The sequence below is a fragment of the Palaemon carinicauda genome, chromosome 18 (genome assembly GCF_036898095.1).
Source record: "Palaemon carinicauda isolate YSFRI2023 chromosome 18, ASM3689809v2, whole genome shotgun sequence".
Taxonomy (NCBI): Eukaryota; Metazoa; Arthropoda; class Malacostraca; order Decapoda; family Palaemonidae; genus Palaemon; species Palaemon carinicauda.
In genome coordinates this window covers 50,791,142-50,815,249 of record NC_090742.1, presented here as the reverse complement: position 1 = coordinate 50,815,249, position 24,108 = coordinate 50,791,142, and the positions used below count along the sequence as shown (strand labels likewise).

The 24,108-nt window shown below is 41.9% G+C and overlaps 1 protein-coding gene across 4 annotated transcripts in view; it reads right to left on the bottom strand.

Moving 5' to 3' along the window:
- LOC137657816 (uncharacterized) overlaps positions 1–24,108 on the bottom strand; it is a 514,523-nt gene that overhangs the window by 293,449 nt on the left and 196,966 nt on the right. For all 4 annotated transcript variants that reach the window (XM_068392347.1, XM_068392350.1, XM_068392348.1 and 1 more), the window contains exon 10: positions 16,344–16,533. In XM_068392347.1, the coding sequence (XP_068248448.1) occupies positions 16,344–16,533 (190 nt within the window). The remainder of the gene's footprint in view (positions 1–16,343; positions 16,534–24,108) is intronic.

The window sequence follows — 24,108 nt, the reverse complement described above, 5'->3', positions numbered from 1 at the left end:
AAATATACGAGTTGGAAGTTCCCTAAAGTTTTCAAGCGCCACTACCTAAAACCTTTAGAAGCTCTTAGATTTGCCACAGTAGCTGCAGGGAATATAGTTCCTCCTGAAGGTACTGAGTCCTAATCACAACGTCTTGCTCTGTCCTCTTTCCCTCCTGCCTGGCTTACCTGTTGTTCCTACCTGTTTTGTTACTATACACCCTTATGGTATATTATTTTATTATTCAATAGTTCAATTTCACGAATTGTTTTCATTACACTTGTTCTTAATCCCCGAGCTTATTTTATTTTGCATTTTTGATTCCCAAGCTGGATTCCCACTATTCATATCTGTTGAATTCTACCTACGGGTTTCATTATTGATTGTTTACCATGTCTATTTATCACTGTCATATACATGTTGATCTATTTTTACGGGTTTCCACATCCCTCTTTTTTTATATTAAACTCATCAGCTCTGTTATTTTGTGTTATTCCCTCTTCAGGTAGTTAGCCATATTGGGTCCCCATTCTCTGGTACGATTTCACTGGGCGGCACGGGTCGGAGCCCAGAAAAGGGATTTTGAAGAAGGAAAAATCTATTTCTGGGCAAGAGACCCGTGCCGCCCAGTGAACCCACCCGTCCCTTCCTGCTTGGGCCCCAATCTGGGGTGCTATAAGGAGTGACGTCACTGGCGTGGGATTGCTAGTAGTAGTAGGATGCTGAACGGCACCTCGCTGTTCGGGGATGTTGACAGGAGATATCTAAATGGTGCGAGGCCTCTGGTTGTGATTTATTCAATGCCCCAGTATTATACCGACACCTTATTAAGGTGAGCGAGCTGGGTTCAACCTAGCATTCCTATACAAATTTTTCTCTGGTAAATTCATAGCAGTTTTTACCTTAGAAATGATGTTAAAGGAGTATTTCACTGGGCGGCACGGGTCTCTCGCCAAGAAATAGATTTTTCCTTCGTCAAAATCCCTTTTTTGGGCTCAGGCCATGTCGTCCTGATGGAAGTTTACCAGAGCATTAATGTATCTGTGGATTTTCCAATTGTGTCTTAACCTCAAGAAAAAATTTCCTTGGTCGCTTAGACCTTAGAAACCTATGACGTTACCGTTATACGTCATTGCTTCTAATCATGAACTATATTAGTGCTTCCTGCCCCCTACAGGGAAGAGTCATACTAGACTCAGGAAACAGTCTCGAAATTTGCATATTTCATATGACCAACCTAGCAACAGAAGGGCATACGGGTCTCGCTGTATGCCTTTAGCCAGAGTTTGTATTTTCAAAACGAACAAAGGTTCACATAAGCCACCATAGCATCCAAGGTATATCAGCTCAGCTGTATACCACAACAGATAAGTTTATATCAATGTCGAAACAAGGTATGCATGGGCAGGAAAGGTTTGTATACATTTAGGAACAAAGTTACTGAAGTTGTTCTATGTTATTATGCAGAATAATAAGGAATAAAAAAGTAATGCTCGTACATAACTTCATTTATATATGTTTGGGGCGAAATAAGACGCAAATAACAATCAGATATTTATTGGCAATCAGTAAATAGTAATTCAGCATACATTTCATAATAACATAAAAAATGCAAGCGAATGATAATAATAAACATAGAAAATGCAGGCCAGACCAGAAATACTTGTTTCACCTGAAAACAAAAGTTCATGCCAATCAATTGAAAATTCAATAATTTTCTAATACATTTCTGAGAAAATCTGTCTATTTACACTGTGTAAAAAACACACGGCACTAGTGTTGAGTCTATGTTTCTTCACCTTTAGACAATGGAATAGTCCATAATGTCACCTTGATGACATTTCACTTACCATGTTGCACAGTAATGTGCCAACATGTACACCCTATAGAATTATAGTCCCAATTAATTCACTGTTCCTCGCAGCACTAAGCGACAGGTTTTAGTACACTACCTGCCACCACCACGTATCTCTTTAATTCTTGCACTTGCTTTGCGTAGTGCTTGAAAAACACTCTTTTTTTTACTTCCATCCAGTATACGAGCGAAGACGCTCGAAATCCATGAGCTAGAAAAAATTCAATGAAGAAATTTTCCTAGGATCATGACCTGCGGATGTACTGTCAGGATTCGCTCTGCGAATGAAGTAGGTGATCTTCGCCCTTAGTTGTTTCAGGGATAAGATTGAGCCTGATGTTTCCCCTTTAAAGAACTGTCCTCCCATGAAGTCTGAAGTTCTATGAAGATAGACCTTTAGACACTCCACTGGACACAGCGAGACATCTTCCTTCAGAGGGCAGATTCTCTAGGGAGCCCACCTCCTGGTGGGTAGCTCGTTCTTGTCGAGAAACGTTGTGTCAGGGAGTTCGTGTTTGCCTCGGCTGCGGTAAGACACGAACCCAGGAAGTTGATATCTTTCAATATATGGGGAAAGGACCTCTTCCCGAATGAAGTGGTCAAGGAGATAGTCGACAAGGCCGCCACGGAGAACAGGAATCTTCTCCAAAAGTGGGGTATGTCAGCTAAAAGGAAGTCTTCCCCGGATGAGGGTCCCCAACCGAAAAGGAAGACAAAGATGCCAAGGTTGCCCTCTCGCCCCGCAAGACAACAGCAGCAACTTCTCATGACCGCCGTGCCCCAGATGGTGGCACAGCCCCAACCCACCTACCAGATGGTACCCCAGCAGGTGGTGACTCAGTCACCAGCCTTCACTCCCACCTATGAGAGGCAGACCACTATCTTTCGCCCTAAAGGTAGAGGGTCAAGTAGAGGTTTCTCTAGACGTCCCTCAAGAGGAAGAGGGGGTAGGGGAGGACGCGGTCAAGGAGGCAAGCCCTCCGGACACCAGAAGCAATGAGATGCTTCCGGTAGGAGGAAGACTTCAACTATTCCGGGATTTCTGGACCTTCGATCCTTGGGCCCACAACCTAATCAAGAACGGACTAGGTTGGAGCTGGAAGACAGCTCCACCATCATTTCCTCAATTCTTCCAACACTCCACCCCTGTTCTGGAAGAATATCCCCGAGAACTTTTGAGCAAACGGGTGATAAGGAGGGCAAAGTCCATCAAATTCCAAGGAAGGCTGTTTTGTGTTCCCAAGAAGGACTCAGACAAACTCAGAGTCATAGAAAACGACAAGTTCAGGATGCTGACCCTTCAACACATGACCCTATTGCCCAAAAGGGCATACACAGTCCATAGACATGGCAGATGCCTATTGGCACATTCCGATTAATCGCCAACTCTCCTCCTACTGTACCTAGGATTCAGGCTACAAAAAAGAAAGTACGCTTTCAGAGCCATGCCCTTCGGACTAAACATAGCCCCAAGGATCTTCACGAAGCTTGCAGATGCGGTCGTTCAACAACTACGCCTAGAAGGTGTCCAGGTGATGGCCTACCAGGACAATTGGCTGGTGTGGGCAGCATCCGAGACGGAATGCATGCAAGCGTCCGAGAAAGTGATCCAGTTCCTGGAACATCTGGAATTCAAGATCAACATCAAAAAGTCTCGACTATCTCCAGCTCAAAAGTTTCAATGACTAGGTATACATTGGAACTTATAGTCACGTCACCTCTCCATTCCATTAAAGAAGAGGAGAGAGATAGCGGGATCTGTCAAGAGGCTACTGAAATCCAACAGGATATCAAGACGCCAACAGGAGAGAGTGCTGGGCTCCCTTCAGTTTGCATCAGTAACAGACCCAGTGCTAAGAGCGCAGCTAAAGGATGCGTCAGGAGTCTGGAGAAGATACGCATCAAACGCTCGAAGAGATCTAATAAGACCGATGCCGATCCGACTACGATCGCTTCTCAAGCCATGGTTGAAGGTCAAGAACCTAAAGAGGTATGTGCCTCTGCAACCGCCTCCACCCTCAGTAATCAACAGCTCCTCATTGCCACACTGAAATTAAAACTGAAAGCACCGGACAGAAAGGTAAATAGAATATATAGGTTTGATACAACTAAACTTCAAGGTGAAGAGCACAGAGAAACATTTGCAATTGAATGTAGGAATCATTTTGCAGTCTTACACACTTTAAGAGGCAACGAACAGACAATTAATAAAAAAATGGCGTGATATTAAGAACATACATCAGTCAGTTGGTAGTAAAGTCTTTGGACATGCAGTTACAAGGTGAAAGCCATGGATATAAAATAATACTTAGGATACTATTAAAAAGGGGACAAAAACAGAAATTGGTTGATAAAAGTTTTTGAGGAAGTAATGAAAATTACAAGGTAGAGCATGCTAAATAATCCACTATTGATAGTGAGGTCAAAAGAAAAGTTAGGAATGACAGGAGAGAATATTTAGACAGTAAAGCATATGAGGTTGACAAAGCTATGAATTCAGGAAGTGGCTACGGTGTAAGAATTTCTCATAGAATTATTAATGAAATCTCTATGGGGAAAAGAAGCAGCAGCATATACCCATCAAAAAGAGAGATGGATCTGTTATAACAACAGAAGATGAAGAAAGACAATGTTGGCCGGAAAACTTTAGTGAGGTTATGAATAGGAGATATGAAGGGAATAATTTGATTGATATACCTGAAGCTGATAGACCTTGATGTGCCCATGAATGAATTCAGTGTGTTTGAAGTTGAAGCTATCCTCAAAACACTAAAGAGATGGAAAGCCCCCGGATACGATGGAATAACTGCCGACATGATACTAGCCAAAAATGAAGTAACTCCCAGACTACTTACAAGATTATTTTGTAAAAAGTTATATGAAGGGGCAAAACCTGGTGAAAGGGAGTCAAGAGTGTTGATGAAAATGGCAAAAAAAAAGAGGAGACCTGACAGATTGCAATAATCAAAGAGACATAACACTTTCGTCAGTTATGAAAATATATACTGTAGTATGCTTATTCTAAAAAGACTTGAGAGAGAAAGATTGATGAAAAGCTGACAGATGAACAAGCAGGATTCAGAAACGGTAGGTATTAAGAATAAATATGTCAGTTGGTAGTAAAGTCTTGGGATACACAGTTACAAGGAGAAAGCCATGGATATTAAATGATACTTGGGATACTATAAAAAGGAGACAAAAACAGAAATTGATTGATGAAATTTTTTTAGGAAGTAATGAAAATTACAAAGTAGGGCATGCTAAATAATCCACTATTGATAGTGAGGTCAAAAGAAAAGCTAGGAATAACAGGAGAGAATATTTAGACAGAAAAACAGATGAGGCTGACAAAGCTATGAATTCAGGAAGTAGCTATGGTGTAAGAATTGCTCATAGAATTATTAATGAAATCTCTACGGCAGAAAAGAAGAAACAGCATATACCCATCAAAAAGAGAGATGGATCTGTTATAACAGAAGATGAAGAAAGACAATGTTGGATGGAACACTTTAGTGAGATTATGAATAAGAGATATGAAGGGAATAAATTGATTGATATACCTGAAGCTGATGAAGACCTTGATGTGCCCAGGAATGAATTCAGTATGTTTAAGCTAAAGCTATTCTCAAAGCACTTAACAGATGGAAAGCCCCTGGATACGATGGAATAACTGCCGAGATGATACTGGCCAAAAATGAAGTAACTGCCAGACTACTTACAAGATTATTTTGTAGAATGTGTTATGAAGAGGCAAAACCTGATGAATGGGAGTCAAGAGTGTTGGTGAAAATGGCAAATGAAAGAGGAGACATGACAGATTGCAATAATTACAGAGACAACACTTACGTCAGTTGTTATGAAAATATGTAGTATGCTTATTCTAAAACGACTGGCGAGAAAGATTGATGAAAAGCCGAGAGATAAAAAAGCAGGATTTAGAAAAGATAAAAGTTGCACTGACCTAATTTTCATTTTGAGACATGCTGTACAGTATTGTGTAGAATATAGAAATTAACTTTTGATGGTATTTGTGGACTATGAAAAAACCTTTGATAATGAGCACCAGCCAATTTTATGGAGAGTCCTGCGTTATTATGGAATTCCTCTAAAATATGTAAACTTGATTAAGTCTGTTCAGGAGCAGAGCAAGAGCAAAGTTAATGTTAATGGAGTCTTATCAAATTAATTTTTTCCAGTGAAAAGTGGCGTACTCCAGGGGAATGTGTAATGCAGAGAACAGTCAAAGATGGTGGAGAAGGATTGGAATGGATTGGTGATAGGAATTTAGCAAACTAGAATTTGCTGATGAGGCTGTCCTTGTTAGTAGAACACCACATGATTTGCAATGCTAGCTTACCAGAATCATGAAATATCACACGAAGTTGGGCTGAAGATAAATAGAAGAAAGAGAGATGATGAGAATGCAGTATGCAATGGAAGATGAAATATCATTGGAAGGAGAAAGGATTAATGAGGTAGAATCATTAGTATTTAGGAACTATGATCTCCAATACAGGGTCTTTAAAATTAGAGTTTAGAGACAGATTATAAAAAAACAAATCAGACAATGGCTAGGTTAAGTAAAATTTTGAAATCAAATTGCCTGAAATTACATATAAAAATCAGACTATATATCAGTTTAGTGAGATCGGTGTTACTCTACGGACATTAGTCATGGTATGACAAAGCCTCAGAAGGATATTGGGAGGTAAATGGCAGGACAGGAATAGAAATGAAACTATAAGAGAGATTACTCGAGTGCCATATGTGGATGAGATCATGATGACGGGGAAACAGAGATGGTTTGGGCATGTTCACCAAATGTTCAGCTGGGCTCCACAAGGCACTAGAAGAGTTGGAAGACCCAGACCAAGACTGAGGAATATGAAGCACGAAGTAGATGATGATGAATGGAGAAGTATTGAATTAAAAGCTCGAGATAGAGACGAATGGGGAAATCTAACCTAGGCCCTTTGCATCAATAGGCGTACGAGGAGATGATGATGATGAATAAACTACAACACCATGATAGAAAGCATATGAAAACAATGTTATACAATACACCATGTTATTTAGTGTTAGTTGATAGCGAGTAGTTAGTTGTTCTATGCTTAGTCGACGTATACACCAAGGGCTTAAATATATATAAGATTTTCAATAAACTTCTGAATGAGGAAGTTGTGTATTTTTTTATCTGAAATATACAATGAATATGAAGTCTACTTAATGTTAGTATATATTGAACGATGAAAAAATTATTGACTTTTTCAGGACTAGATATGATATGCTAGTTCCACTCTGGACACCTATGGAAGTACATCGGAGAAAATTATACGATATTTAAATCCCCTTTAGCAAATACATTAAGTTGAATGACAATTGAAGTGAGTCCAGTTCTGGCTCACTTTTATATTACAATCTTGGTTACCATTATCCAATCACTATTGGTTTGCAAATTATACACTATGTATTTGAAATGCATTCTTATAATTCGTAGTAATTCGTAATATGGATGTGTTAGGTACAGTACGTTAAACATTCAGTATGCATAAACAATACATACGCTCCCATTCCGCTACCAACACGTAATTACCCGTGAATTGCGGATAAAGGACGAACACAGCGAATAACCGTGGATGTATTACGCATGAATTACAAAGCTACTGAGTAAGAAATTCAAATGTATTACAAACTCTCATCGGCAACCAAAATTTTGAGCAGTTCAAAATTATATTTTCCTAATAAAATAAATTTTTGAATATACTTACCCGCTGGTTATATAAGAATGGCTAAAGTCCCTAGACGCCCGGCAGAAAATTCAAAATCTCGCGGCTATCGCAGATATGCCAGGTGTACACTAGCGCCCTCGCGATATTCAGGTAGAACTATACCAAACCTTTCAGATCTTCCATGCCCCATGGTCTCTAGAGGGGAGGAGGGTGGGTTTTTAACTTATATAACCAGCAGGTAAGTATATTAAAATATTTATCTTATTATGAAAATATTTTTAAATACCGTATATTTCCGCGTATAAGGCAACCTTCATATAAGACGAGGTACAAAATTTGAGCAAATTTTTATGAATTTATCTCATATCGGTAGTATAAGACGACTGCTCAATCATAAAACCATCTGTGTATAGCCTAGGCTAGCTTTTGCAACACCAGATAACTTATGAATTATAGGTTATGTAAAGATGATGATATTACTTACTGTATCCTTATAAATTAAAAGTAAATGAAATAACAAAACAAATCCTTTATTGTTTTCCTAGAACATACGTCACCTAGCCTGCGTTGTTTTGTTTACGCTCATCAGCTGCTCACGTAAGAAATGCCCGTTCCTCCTCTTTCTTCTTCTTCTTTTATGTTCTTTGACGTTCTTTGCGAGTTTGTTATAAAAGCATAGGATAATGTAAAGGTGGAAAGTGTCATAAAATAATTTAAAAAATACAGGATCTCAAATGCCCTGGATGGCAGTGAAGACGATTTATTGTACGAATGCAACGACGAAGCCAAAGTCGACTCACCGGAACCGGACTGGAATCCTTACGATGATGGCGTATATGATAAATCTCATGATATGTTCGAACAGCTTTTCGAAATAGACAGAGATAACTGCGAGGAGTTTTTGTGGTGTTAGATTTATACATGTCGCAGGTTTGATGTTTAATATAGATTGGAAATAGTTTTACAAATTTTTAGTTTTTAAATGCAATACTGTAATGTACCGTAATTTTTATTGAGAAATAAAGATTGTACCATTTGTAATCCAAAATTGTTATTTACAACTAAAAATAATAATTTTGAAACAAATAAATAATATGATATCCTATATGTTATTACTATCGTAGTTAACACTAGCATTAAAATTACTGTAAGGTTAGCGAGAGAAAAATTTGCTAGCAACGCAACCAATAATTCGATTTTTACATTTTCTCAGATGTGCGCGTATGGTTAAAAGTTGGAATTATTCCTCGAATTTATCATTTATGCCATTTTTGCAGACATGCCAATAATATATACGGTGAAAATGGTTTTATTACTTCCATTATACATTTATATATTAATGTAAATCATTTCATGTGTGTCGGTGGTTATCGCAACTCAACCTAGGCTAGCCTACTGATAAACCAGACATATAATTCAAGGTGTGATTTTTATAACAGTAGTATACGACGACCCCCCATTTTTAATGGTTAAATTTTGGAATATAGGGTCGTCTTATACGCGGAAATATACGGTATAAAACTTACCCGCTGGTTATATAAGAATGGCTGATTGACACCCTTGGTGGCGGGTCAGAGACAGCAACATAATTGGAAATTCACTTAAGAGTTACATAAACAACTTAAAGAGGTTCTCACCTGATAAGGAAGCTGACTGCAATGATGCTCTGCCTCATTTTGTCTGCTATCCTTAGGAGATCCAGCAGTCCACCCAGGGGGCTGATGATATCTAGGAGCTGTCAAACGGTGCTATAGCCTATAACATGACAGGACCTCAACTAATACCCTTGTTCTGAGCGCACTCTAGGAACAAATTGACCACCTGACCAAACAATAGATTGCGAAAGACTGACGACCAATCTCCACATACAACCATAACTTTACAAGTTCCAAGAGAAAGAAAAGGGTATTAGGAAAAAAGGGAACGTAGTGGTAGATCATTCACCTACTTTCGCATTCGCCGCCACGAATGGACCCAACGTATAACAGTCCTCATAGAGAGTCCGAACATGTTTTAAATAATGAGATGCCAATACAGACTTTCTTCTCCAGAAAGTTGTATCCATCAAACTTTACAGAGAACGGTTCTGTTTAAAAGCCACTGAAGTCGCTACCGCTTTGACTTCATGCGTCTTCACCTTGAGAAGCCTCTGGTCTGCCTCATCACACTGGGCGTGGGCCTCTCTAATCAAGAGCCTTATGAAAAAGGATAAGGCGTTCTTTGACATGGGCAGTTAAGGTTTTCTAACTGCACACCACAGAGCGTCTGAGTCGCCTCTCAAACTCTTAGTTCTGTCCAAATAGGATCTTAATGCTCTTACAGGGCAGAGCACTTTCTCCAACTCCTCTCCCACCACATCATAGAGGTTAGGGATCTCAAAAGACTTCGGCCAAGGACGGGAAGGCTTTTCATTCTTGGCCAAAAATCCCAACTGTAAGGAGCATATGGCTTTCCCATCTCCGAAACCAATGTTCCTGCTTAAGGCGTGAACTTCACGAACTCTTTTAGCAGTGGCTAAGCTAACCAGAAATAGAGTTTTTAAGGTTAGATCCTTAAAAGAGGCCGAGTGTAAAGGTTCAAATCTGTCACTCATGAGATATTTAAGAACCACGTCCAGGTTCCAGGCAAGTGATTCTGGTTGTCTTTTCTTTGAGGTATCAAAAGACTTAAACAAATCCTGCAAGTCCTTATTGTTGGAAAGGTCCAAGTTCCTGTGTCTAAAGACTGTCGCTAACATACTTCTGTAACCTTTGATTGTAGAGGACGAGAAGTTATGCTTATTTCTGAGGTCTAGGAAGAAATCTGTCATCTGAGTTATAGAGGTACTGGATGAAGAAACCGAATTAGCTCTACACCATTCTTTGAACAATTCCCACTTGGACTGATACACCTCCATGGTAGAAGACCTCCTTGCTCTCGCAATAGCCTTGGCTGCCTTCTTCGAAAAGCCTCTAGATCTAGCGAGTTTTTTGATAGTCAGAAGGCAGTCAGACGTAGAGCTCGGAGGTTTAGGTGGTTTCGTGCCAAGTGAGGTTGTCTGAGAAGATCTGGTCTTAAGGGAAGGCTTCTCGGGACATCTACCATCCATTCCAGTACCTCTGGAAACCAGCTTCTTGATTGTCAGAACGGAGCTATTAGAGTCATCCTGGTTCCTTCGTGCAACACAAACTTCTGCATCACCTTGCATAGAATCTTGAAAAGGGGGAATGCATACACCTCCATGTGTGACCAATTCATTAGAAAAGCGTCTATGTGCATGGCCTCGGGATCCGGTACCGGTGAACAGTAGCACTCCAGTCTCTTCGTCTTTGCGGTTGCAAAAGGATCTACGAGAGGACGACCCCATAACTGCCACAGACTCTTGCAGACCTCTAGGTGCAACATCCATTCCGTGGGGAGAACCTGATCTCTCCTACCGAGTCTGTCGGCACTTACATTCTTGACCCCCTGAATAAAACAGGTCAATAAAGTCACTTTCCTTTCCTCTGCCCATACGAAAAGAGGTCTCGCTATCTTGTACAGAGACCATGAGTGGGTCTTGCCCTGCTTCGCTATATAGGCTAGAGCTGTGGTGCTGTCCGCATTAATTTGGACCACTTTGCCCAGGATCTGCTCCTCAAAGCCTTTGAGGGCCAGATGTACTGCCAAAAGCTCCTTTTGGTTTATGTGGAGAGTTCTTTGCTCTACCGTCCACAGACCCGAGCCTTCTTCCCTAATGTTGCTCCCCACCCCGAGTTTGAGGCGTTGGAAAACAACACAAGGCCTGGGCTCTTCTGATTTAACGACAGGCCTTCCTTCAATCTGTGTTCGTTGTTCCACCACTGAAGATGTGTTTTTATGGAAGTCGTGATGGGAATGCTTTCCCTGTCGAGACTGTCCCCTTTTTTCCAATGCCAATTGAGGTGAAACTGAAGGGGGTGTAAATGTAACCTCCCCAGAGACACGAACTTCTCCAATGATGAGAGAGTCCCCAGAAGGCTCATCCATTCCCTCACTGAACTGACGTCCTTCTTTATAAAAGCTCGAAGTTTTAAGAGTGCTGTTTGGATCCTTACAGGCGATGGAAAAGCCTGAAAACTCCGACTCTGGATCTCCATCCCCAAATAAAGAATCTTCTGGGATGGAGTCAGCTGTGATTTCTTCGAACTCACTAAGAGTCCCAGTTCCTTGGTCAATTCCAATGTCATTTTCAGGTCCTTCAAACAGCAATCAGCTGAGGTGGCTCTTATAAGCCAATCGTTCAGGTACAGGGAGGCCCTGATTCTCCTTGAATGCAGCATGCTTGCAACATTCAGCATGATTTTGGTGAACAATAGAGGAGCTGTGCTGAGACCGAAACATAAGGCTCTGAACTGAAAGACCTTGTTTCCGTACATAAACCTCAGATAACGCCTGCAGCTGGGTGGATTGGAATATGGAAGTAGGCGTCTTGGAGATCTAATGAGACCATCCACTCGCCCTTCCTTACCACTGCCAGAACCGTCTTCTGTGTTTCCATGGTAAACTTCGTGTTCTGGACGTAGCCATTGAGAACACTTACGTCCAGAACTGGTCTCCATTCTCCTGAACTCTTGGGTACCAAGAATAGTCGGTTGTAAAACCCCAGAGATGTTAAATCCTGTACCCTCTCTATCGCTCGCTTCTCTGGTAACAGAGACATCTGAAGCCGCATGGCCTGTCTCTTTGGCCCCTCCCTGTATCTTGGCGAAAGATCCACTGGATCTGTGACTAGTGGAGGATTTGATAAGAATGGGATCTTATATCCCTCCTTCAACACTAGGACGGACCAAGGGACTGCTCCATTCTTCTCCCAGGCCTTCCAGAAGTAATTCAGCCTGGCACCTACTGCTGTTTGAAGGATAGGGCAGTCAGACTCTGGTAAGGGGAAACTCCCACTGAGAGAAAGGAACACATAGTGGACCTCTTCTTAATCACTCCAGCCGTGAAAAGAGCAGCCAACTCGTTAGAGCCATCCCTAACTCCCTTGTCCATACAGGACATCAAATGAATGAGACTGCTAGTGTTCGCGCCTTTCATTTCAGAGACCTTTTTCCCTAGGGCTCCCAAAGACCAATCTAAGTAGTTAAAAACTTCAAAGGCCCTGAACATGCCTTTAAGTAGATGATCAAACTCTGTCATAGATCACCACACTTTCGTTTTCCTCAAGGCCAAATGACGAGAGGAGTCCACAAGGCTCGAGAAATCTCCCTGGGCAGAGGCAGGAACTCCCAAGCCCAAAACTTCCCCTGTCTCATACCAAATGCTGGATTTGGAAGCCAATCTTGCGGGAGGAAAGGCAAAGCCCGTTTTGCCAAGAGTTCTCTTTGATTCCATCCAAGTTCCCACCAGCTTCAATGCTCTTTTAGAAGAGCGTGAGAGCACCATCTTAGTAAAAACAGGCACTTTAGTAGCCTTCCCCAAGGTAAATTCCGATGGGGGAGAACGTGGAGCCACAGGAGTAAAGTGATCTGGAAAGAGTCACGTGAAAATCAACATTAATTTTTTGAGATCCACTGAATGTTGAGGAAGTTTCTCTTCTTCCTCTTCCGAAATAAATTCCAACGGTTTGTCCAGGTCCGAAACCTCCTCTGGTTCATCTTCTGGCAGTGCAGCTGTTGCTGCAGCCTGAACCGAGGAGTCAGTGTCAAAATGAGAACGTTTGCGATGTTCAACATCTCCTTCTATCGGGCGATCAAAAGTTTTCCGTTTAAAATCGCATTCAGTTTGGGAAACAGCATACAACTGAAGTGGGGTGGTCGAGGTTGACTGATGTGTGATACCGCGGATGGACTGACGCTCGGCGTCAAGAGTCAACTAACGTGAGCCATCGCGTGGATGCCTAGCATCTGCTTGCTGTTGACGCTGACGCTCTATGCCGTCATGAGACGACTGACGTGAGCCGTCGCGTGGATGCCTAACGTCCGCTTGCTCTTGATGCTGACGCTCCATCGCATCATGAGAAGACTGCCGAGAGCCATCGCGGTGACGCGTTGCTTCCACTTGCCGCCACTGCCGTTCCGCATCGCGTTCGTTACCATCCTGTCCTAGATGAATGTCAACGCTTTTGGAAGAAAAACGTTCAGATGTTGATTTTTGTTTAGCAACAGCTCCCTGACGTGACTCATCCAACTCATCCTGCCGTTGAGCACTGCGATTGGGAGATCGCCTGTGCGATAACACGTCAGCGCCAGAGACAGCAGGCCGCCTGTGCGACAATGGGTCCGAAGACTGACGCTCAACCGCACTGCTAACCGCAGATTGATAAGACCGCATCAACGACGAGAGCTGCTGTTTCATACCTAAAGGCATAGACCACTTAGGATCGCTGCTATGCGATACATTAGACTCCTTTTCTAATAGGAAATCACCTTCTACCTCGCTATCAAATCGCTTCCCACTTTCGCGTGACGAAAGCCAGTCTGACGGAAGCGGCGGTGCATGAACCGTCACATCAGAAACAGGCATCAGTTCTGAATCAGACTGTATCACATCGACGTCAACAACAGGACCTCTGTCAGAGCGTTTCGCAGGCATGCAACCGTCAGGCGAATGAAAACGCTCAGGCATATCGCAGGTACTACAGCCTGGTCGACGCGGAGGCGATTCGTGTCGCTGAACGACCGCGTGAGACTTCCTTTTAAGCTGTCTGGAAGCGTGACGCCAGGTCTCGCTAAACGAACCTTCATCCGAGGAAGGTGATAATGCACCAACTTCATCTTTTCTATGATGAGGGTGAGCGACCTGTGTTACGACAGCAGGAACGCTCGAGGGAACGTCTGCACGATTGATGAAGCCTCTCGTTCCCTTTTGCCATCCGACATTACTTCTCCCGTGGGTTCGGGAGCTTGAAAGAGGTCGTAGGCTGGGTGAACGACAGGATCGTGCAGACGCACCCTCACAACACTAAACACATTTGAATCAGTTTCCACATTTGGTTGGTCGCCTGTGCGACCACTTTTCAGCACATTGATCTCGGACAAGATCTGATTTTTGTTCGCAGCTAAAGATTCGACTCTTTCACCGAGAGCCTGAATCGCGGTTAACATATCCTTCAGGAAGGTTCCTTCGGTTGTTGATCTACCACTACGGGGGAAGGAATAAGTTCAATGACATCAGGTAAGGACAAATCAACAGAACGAGACGAACTGCGCATAACCCTGTCCCTCTCTAATCTTTTAATGTAACATTCATATGTTACCAACTCGCTATCGGTTAACGAAATGCATTCATCACACCGATCACCAAAAGAACAAGACTTTTCTCTACATTTAATACAAATACTATGAGAATCCACAGAAGCCTTAGGAAGTCGAGTACGACAACCTTTAACACACTTCCGAATTACAGGGGAGGGATGGGCCATATTGAATTGGTAAGAGAGAGACCAAAAACATAAAGGTTAAATTAACTAAATTAACCCCAAAACAAAAAGATTTCAAGAATAAATGAAAAGGAAATAAATTATGCGAAAGCCCAAAACAAAAAACGGAGTACATCACCAAATAACCGTCCAAAACAGAGTAAGTTTCGAGAGAATTTCCAATAGTTCCAGCCAGCAATGGCGGCAGAGATCTGAAGGGTTTGGTATAGTTCTACCTGAATACCGCGAGGGCGCTAGTGCACACCTGGCATATCTGCGATAGCCGTGAGATTTTGAATTTTCTGCCGGGCGTCTAGGAACTTTAGCCATTCTTATATAACCAGCGGGTAAGTTTTATATTTAAAAATGCTGGGAGGGGAAGAAACAACCAGTTTAATTTGGAAATCAAATTGCCTGAAATTACAATAAATAATCAGGCTATATACCAGTTTACTGAGATCAGGGTTCCTGTACGGACATGATTCGTGGTATGACAATGAAACAATTTCTAACAGAATTGGTAGATTCGAGAGCAAAGCCCTCTGAAGATTTCTGGGAATTGAATAGCAGGACAGAATTAGAAATGAAACCATAAGAAATATTACTAGGTGTCATATGTGGATGAGATCATGGTGTGGGGTGGATGGAGATAATTTGGGTAAGCTCTTCGCACTCCCCAAGAGAGATAATTTCACCAAACATTTAACTGGGCTCCACAAGGTAATATAAGAGTTGGAAGACCCAGGCCTACATGGCAGAGGACTATGAAGCGTGAAGTCAAGAGTTGATGATTGGAGAAGCATTGAATTAAAAGCTCAAGATATAGACGACTGGCAAAATCTAATCGAGGCCCTTTGTGTCAATAGACGTAGGAGGAGATGACAGCTTGGTGACCACTTTCCAGTTATGAATCCTCTTACTATATACTAAAGCCGTGTTTAATAAACAAATACCTTTGTAAATTAATAAACTAATAACACCGTGACAGAAAGCACATAAAAACAATGTAGTACAGTACACCGAGTTATTTAGTGTTAGTTAATAGCGAGTAAGTAATGGTCATTTATTATGCAGTTTTACACTTATCGCAGGTGATTCTGCTACCTAACCCTCATGATGATAGTGTTGATTGTACTTTATATATTGAAAAAAATAAAAAAAATAGTATATATGCGTACACTTCTAGGTAGAGTAGGGTAAAACTCTACAATAAAACATTGTTTCTACAATGTTTGCTATAAAATATTAAGGGATAAGTCAAGAATTATTATTTTCACCAATAAAAATATTTTTGTATTTTACTTCTTCACAACTACAAATTTAAACAGATTCTAACTAAAAAAAAAATCAAAAGGTAATCAAAGAGAGCTGAATTATATTTTTCTAAAAAATACACATGCCATCTGTTAATGTGACATACCTTGTTCTCAGCAATCAATGAAATTGCTTTTTTAGTTGTCTGTAAAGCTTCATCTTTTTGGGCTGCTAAACTGGGTTGTTTCCAAAGAGCTTCAGTTATTGCAAGATAACCATAAATTTTACCTTCCACATGTTTTGCACAATCAACAACTGCTCGTCCACAGGACAGCTGATCTTCAGCTGTATCATGACTGAAACAAAAAGACACAGGTATCTTTGATATAGTTGCTCATGACTTACAACCTATTTCAATTACAGCTTTTCACACTTAAGCAAAAAAAATTTGGTAAAAATAAGAAAGTACAGTAGTTATTCCATACCCAATGAGGACACAAACAAAAATTCATACTACACATACAAGTATGGGATATGCTTATAATGCAGACATATCAGAATTAGTTTTCTAAAACATTACTACATGGCAGTTCAACAACTTAATTCTATTGTGATTACTAACTGAGAGAGAGAGAGAGAGAGAGAGAGAGAGAGAGAGAGAGAGAGAGGAGAGAGAGAGAGAGAGAGAGAGAGAGAGAGAGAGAGAGAGAGAGAGAGAGAGTTTTAGATAAACTACTTTTTCATTTGCTACCACCAATGAAGCAACTTTGTACCTTTAATTACTGATAAGTTGTAGAGCTGAGTCTCAATCTTTAAATATTACAAAAGTTCAGCTGAATATCTGAAGTTTTTCCTATCAGCAAATTAATAAAATTATTACTCTATTTACCTTTTGAAAACTGATGGATTGTTTTATTCCTTTCACTGGTTTCACAACAACAAAGGTCATATATGGCAAGGGAAACTATGTATTTCCATAAACATAAAACTAAATTTAAAATTTTGAAAATTCATTTTCTGATTTTATTACCATATGCTTCAATAATTTTCATTTAGATAAACTAATATACTTTCTTTCAGGTTCAAAATATTGATAGTGGATTTATATACAATTTCTGATAAATGATATTTTCATAAAAAAATAAATTTTTGAACATACTTACCCCCTGGTTATATAAGAATGGCTAAAGTCCCTGACGTCCCGGCAGAACTATTCAAAACTCGTGGCTATCGCAGATATGCCAGGTGTACACTAGTGCCCTGGTGGACTACAGGTAGAACTAATCCAACCACTTCAGATTTTCCTTGCCCCTTGGTCTCTAGAGGGGAGGAGGGTGGGATTATAACTTATATAACCAGCGGGAAAGTATGTTCAAAAATTTATTTTATTATGAAAATATAATTTTTAAACATAAAATTTACCCGCTGGTTATATAAGAATGGCTGATTGACACCCTTGGTGGCGGGTCAGAGACAGCAATTTGATTGGAAATTCACTTAAGAGTTACACCTAAGCAACTTAAGAGGTTCGTACCTGATAGGGAAGCAGACTGCAATGGTTATCTGCCTCATTCTGACTGCTATCCTTAGAAGATCCAGAGGTCCACCCAGGGGGCTGATGATCTCTAGGAACTGTCAAACAGTGCCATAACCTATAACATGACAGGACCTCCTCTAATACCCTTGTTCCGGGCGCTCTCAGGAACAACATGACCACCTGACCAAATCAACAGATTGCGGAAGACTGTCGAACAATCTCCACATACAACCATAAAACAACAAAGTTCCATGAGAAAAATAAAAGGGTACTAAGAATTAGGGGAACGTAGTGGTAGATCCTTCACCTACTACTGCATTTGCAGCAACGAATGAACCCAAAGTGTAGCAGTCCTCATAAAGAGTCTGGACAAGTTTTAAGTAATGGGATGCGAAAACAGACTTACTTCTCCAAAAAGTCGCATCCATTATGCTTTGCAGAGAACGATTTTGTTAAAAAGCTACCGAAGTAGCCACTCCTCTTACTGCGTGTGCCTTCACCTTGAGCAGTCTTAAGATCAGCCTCATCACACTGTGAATGAGCTTCTCTAATTAAAAGCCTTATAAAAAAGGATAGAGCATTCTTCAACATAGGCTGCGATGGCTTCTTGACTGCACACCAGAGCGCCTCCGAGCTGCCTCTCAAGCTCTTCATTCTGTCCAAATATACCCTAAGAGCTTTAACAGGACAGAGTACTTTTTCGATCTCATCGCCCACTATGTCATAGAGATTTTTAATTTCAAAAGACTTGGGCCACGGACGAGAAGGAAGTTCATTCTTGGCCAGAAAACACTGCTGCAAGGAACATATTGCTTTCCCATTTCTGAATCCAATGTTCTTGCGGAAAGCATGGAGCTCACTGACTCTTTTAGCCGTCACCAAGCTCACTATGAAAAGGGTCTTCAAAGTCATATCTTTCAAAGTGGCCGAGTACAGAGGCTCGAACCTGTCACTCATAAGGAACCTAAATACCACATCCAAATTCCAAGCAGGTGAAACCTGATGAAATCTCTTAGGTGTTTCAAAAGACCTAAGAAGGTCTTGTAAATCTTTATTGTTGGAGAGATCCAGATTTCTATGTCTGAAAACAGTTGCCAGCATACTTCTGTATCCTTTAATCGTCGAGGCAGAGAAGTTACGCTTATTTCTAAGATCTAAAAAGAAATTGGCAATCTGTGTTATAGAGGTATTGGACGAAGAAACCGAGTTAGCCCTACACCATTCTCTGAATACCTCCCATTTGGACTGATACACCCTGATGGTAGAGGCTCTTCATACTCTTGCACTAGCCTTGGCTGACTCCTTCGAAAATCCTCAAGATCTTGCGAGTTTTTCGATAGTCTGAAGGCAGTCAGACGTAGAGCTTGGAGGTTTTGGTGATTTCTTGCCAAATAGGGCTGTCTGAGAAGATCTGCTCTTGACGGAAGGCTTCTCGGCACTTCCACTATCCACTCCAGTACCTCCGTGGACCAGACTCTTGACGGCCAGAAAGGAGAAATTAGGATCATCCTGGTCCCCTTGTGAGATACGAACTTTTACACCACTTTGTATAGAATCTTGAATGGTGGAAACGCATACACATCCATGTGTGTCCAATCTAACAGGAATGCGTCTATGTGAGCTGCCTCGAGATCCGGAACTGGAGAGCAGTATGTTCCCAGTCTCTTTGTCTTGGAGGTTGCTAACAGATCTATGAGGGGACAACCCCATAACCTCCACAGCTTCTTGCAAACGTCCAGATGTAGCGTCCACTCTGTGGGAAGAACTTGGTTCCCCCATCTGAGCCTGTCCGCACTTACATTCTTGACTCCTTGAATGAACCGTGTCAATAAATGAATCCTCCTTTCCTTCGCCCAAAGGAAAAAGATCTCGCTAACTCGTACAGCGACTTCGAGTAGGTCCCCCCCTGCTTTGCTATATACGCTAGGGCCGTGGTGCTGTCCGCATTGACTTGAACCACCTTGTCTAGGACCAGATCCTCGAATCCTCTGAGGGCTAAGTGCACTGCTAAGAGCTCCTTCTGGTTGATATGAAGAGCCTCCTGTTCCTTTGTCCAACGACCTGAGATTTCTCTTTTTCCCAATGTTGCTCCCCACCCCAAATTTGAGGCGTCTGAAAACAACACGAGGTCTGGGTTCCTCTGCTCCAACGAAAGGCCCTCGTTGAGTATGTGAGCGTTGTTCCACCATCGAAGATGTGCTCTGATCGTACTCATAATGGGAATACTCTCCCTGTCGAGACTGTCTCCCCTCTTCCAATGAGCATTGAGGTGAAATTGAAGGGGACGTAGGTGCAGTCTCCCTAGGGATACAAACTTCTCTAGAGACGAGAGGGTTCCCAGAACTCATCCATTCTATTACTGAAGTGACTTTCTTCTTCACAAAGGCCTCCAGCCTTAGAAGTGCTGACTGAACTCTTGCAGGCGACGGAAAAGCCCGAAAATCCTGACTCTGAATCTCCATCCCCAAATAAAGGATCTTCTGGGATGGAGTCAGCTGTGACTTCTTTGGGCTCACTAGGAGTCCCAATTCTTTTGTAAAATCTAAAGTCAACTGAAGATCCTTCAAACAGCGATCGGCTGAGGGAGCTCTTATAAGCCAATCGTCCAAGTACAGGGAGGCTCTGATGCCTCTCGAGTGCAGCATGCTCGCCACATTCATCATTAGTTTCGAAAAATCAGAGGAGCTGTGAAGAGGCCGAAACATAGGGCTCGAAACTGGAAGACTTCCTTCCCGTATACGAACCTCAGGTAATACCTGCAGCTTGGATGTATCAGAACATGGAAATAAGCGTCCTGGAGATCCAATGATACCATCCAATCACCTTTCCTCACAGCTGCCAGTACGGTCTTCTGAGTCTCCATGGTGAATTTTGAGTTCTGGATGTACCAGTTGAGGGCGCTTACATCCAGAACCGGTCTCCATTCCCCTGAACTCTTGCCGATGCCTGCTATCAAAGTGACTACTCAGTGAGTAAGTAGGGTGGGCAGGGTTTCCTTGCTCCCAGCGGTAGTCACCAGCCAATTACTTACACCTCGTTATAAAATTTTGACTGGTGTATTCCAGCTTTGCTGTTATCTTCTCCTATGTAAAAGATGAAGGTTTGTATTTGTACAGGAACAATTAAATATTTGTTGCTTAATATGATATCAACCCCCAGCTCTCATGAATAATGATGAAAGCTGCTCCACCTAAGCTAAAAACCAAATAGTACAGTACAGTATGCTGATCTGACTCATATCAGAAAAACCAGCTTGTTGACATTGTAACCCAGAACAATACTAATTACAAGAATAGTAAATGAAAGACCACAGGCAGCATTAAAACAAGCCTTTCATGAGAATGCGCAACATTCAAGAATGGGTGCGATGCTGGTGCCCTCGAGGACTATATATCAATGAAGCCAATATCAATTATGAACACTAACCACACCCGCCACGCCCGACCAGTTCCCCTCATATTTGCCCAACACACTTATCAATATAAATAAGGGATTTTGACGAAGGAAAAATCTATTACTGGGAAGAGACCTGTGACGCCCGGTGAAAAGGTCCTTCTTTACACTTTTCTGATATAAACCTTCCAAATATACCAGAGAAAGATAAAAGCATGGAATGCAGAGGTTACTACCCTCGCGCAAGCACCTTGTGGGTGTCGTGTATACAACAGGGGCGTGTGAAAACCACTATTCACAGGCTGTCTTCCATTTAGATAATTCCTTCATCAAAGGGAAGGGCCGTAATAGAGGCCCTAGAGAACACACTTGTACCACGCCACCGACACCTAACACTCGCGCCCTCTAGGACATCCTTCTGCAAGAACATATGGCTTGGCAAGGAAAAAGGGTGGGTCCGTACAAAATAACAGGGAAGGGTTTCACCGGGCGTCACAGGTCTCTTCCCAGAAATAGATTTTTCCTTCGTCAAAATCCCTTTTCTGGGGCGACCTGTGACGGCCGGTGAAAATGTACCAGAGAATGCCTTCCAAGCCCTATAAAGTAATAACATAATGAGGAGAATACAAATACCATGTAAGACAATAATGTAATATAATACTGTAAGTAAACATAAAAATTACAAACTAGCCAAAGGACATAGGGAACGTAAGGCTAATAAATATGAAGACAAGGAAACATCTGAGTGTCCAAATGCAAAAGGCATCAAATCTTACATGTCTAAGCATATCTAAACATTAAAGGAACGGTAAATACAATAACAATTAAATCATAGGAATTAAACATGGTAAATATCTTAGGGCTAACGAACCACCCAGGAGAGTGGCGACGTGGTGTGAGTGGCAGGTAGGAGGGAGAAGAGAAGAGATGGAAGAAAGGAATAAGCAGAGATTAATGGGGAGAGATAAGACTCCCCACTGCAACCGTTGGGTATTTAAGGGCCTGTAAGTTCTCTAGATAGTGGCGTTTGAAAACCATAGGAGATTTCCAACCCGTATATTTTTTAAGGTCATCAAAGTCCATGTTCTGGAAGTAATTGATGGAGGTAGCTACTGACCGTATATCATGAGCATGGGGAAATGATTCCGGGTTAGCATGTTTAATGAAGTAGAGGATTTGTTGTCTGATACCTTGAATGGAAATAGTACCCCTTTGTTCCCTGATAAACAAGGAGCCAGACGAGCGGTGGTAGTTCTAGCTAAAAAGGCCCTGAGAGTAGTGACTGGACACAGAGAAGGATCCTGGGGAAGAGAAATAATCTTCCAAGGGGACAACCTATTTTGCGGATCCTCATTTTTAGCTAGGAAAGCTGTCTGGAGAAAGGAGTACTTCGCCTGAAGGGAGGAAATCTATGTTTTCCGGGTTACGTGAGAGAGCTGCTAGTTCTGAGATTCTAGCACCTGAGGCCATAGCCGTTAGAAATAAAGTCTTCCTAAGAAGAGTGATATAAGAGCAGGATTCATTGTCCGTGTCCGACGCAAGTTTGAGGACATCGTTCAGAGACCAAGAGACCTTTTGTGGCCGAGCCGAAGGTCGAAGCCTAGCACACGCTTTTGGAATAGATGAGAAATAGGAATCCGCCAGGTTAATGTTAAACCCAACAAGGAAGATCTTCTTCAAAGCTGACTTGATGGTGGTTATAGTGCTAGCTGCTAGGCCTTTGTCAAATAGGAACCTAAAGAATGAGATGGCTAAATTCGGAGACATACCAGTATGGTCTGAATTCTTTAGGAAATCTGCTAGTTTCTCAACGGCCGAATCATATTGACGAATTTTCGAGTCCCTTTTGTCTGATTCGATGAAGAGAACGTTTTCCGGGTCAATATTTGCGTCTCTACGAGCTGCAAACTTCATGAAGTCCACAAAGTTAGGGTTTTGGTTATCCTTGAGGAATCTGACACAGTCTGAGTTTGGATTACTTGGGTCAGTTTGGGGAATGGAATCCGGAAGGGACGGAGTTTCAACTCGAGGAGGAGAGGAAACCAACTGCTCTTTGGCCAGTGAGGTGCTACTAAAGCCACTGCCCCCTGGAAGGAGCGTAGTTTGTGCAAAACTTTCATTAGAAGATTCACTGGTGGGAATAGGTAAATCTTCTTCCAATGGTTCCAATCCAGGGTTAATGCATTTATGGCATAAGCCTGAGGGTCCAGGTTTGGTGTCACATAACAAGGAAGTTTGTGATTCATCCGAGTTGCGAATAAATCTACCTGGAGGCCCGGAACCAGTCTGAGTATCCACCGGAATGAAATTATGTCTAGAGACCATTCTAATTCCAGTGGTTTCGTCCTGGATAGTGAGTCCGCTATCACATTCTAGACTCCCGCTAGGTGAGTTGCTGACAGGAACCAGTTCTTTTCTGTTGCCAAGGCGAAGATAGTGACCAGGATCTGATTCAGGTTGGGCGACTTGGATCCTCCTCTGTTGATGCAGTGTACTACGGCTATGGTGTCTGACACTACTCTGATGTGGGTTGACCTCGGAGGAGAGAGTCTCTTCAGGGTCAAGAACACTGCCATGGCTTCGAGAACATTGATATGGAAGTGTTTCATGGCGGGTGACCAAGATTGATTGATTTGAAGTTTTCAGGCATCCTGACACCTGAGGTCATTGACGCCGGTAACATTTAATTTATGTATACAAAAATAAAAAATAAAATAAAATAAAAAATAAAAGTATTCAATTAAAATCATAAAAATTTAATGTCATAAAAGTTAAATATTTTTCAGAAGACCTGCTTCTGAAATAAATCTAAAAATGCCACTTGCATGGTAGGACACATCATTTCCAAGAATCTTGGCAAGGATGAACCTGCCACCCTCACCTCGAGCCTCAAACAAATATCTATTCTGCAAGTTGTTATAATTGGGGCATTCGGTCAACAAATGCCTTACTGTTAGAGGTACTAAACAGTCGTCACAATACGGTTGGTGTTGGCCCTTCA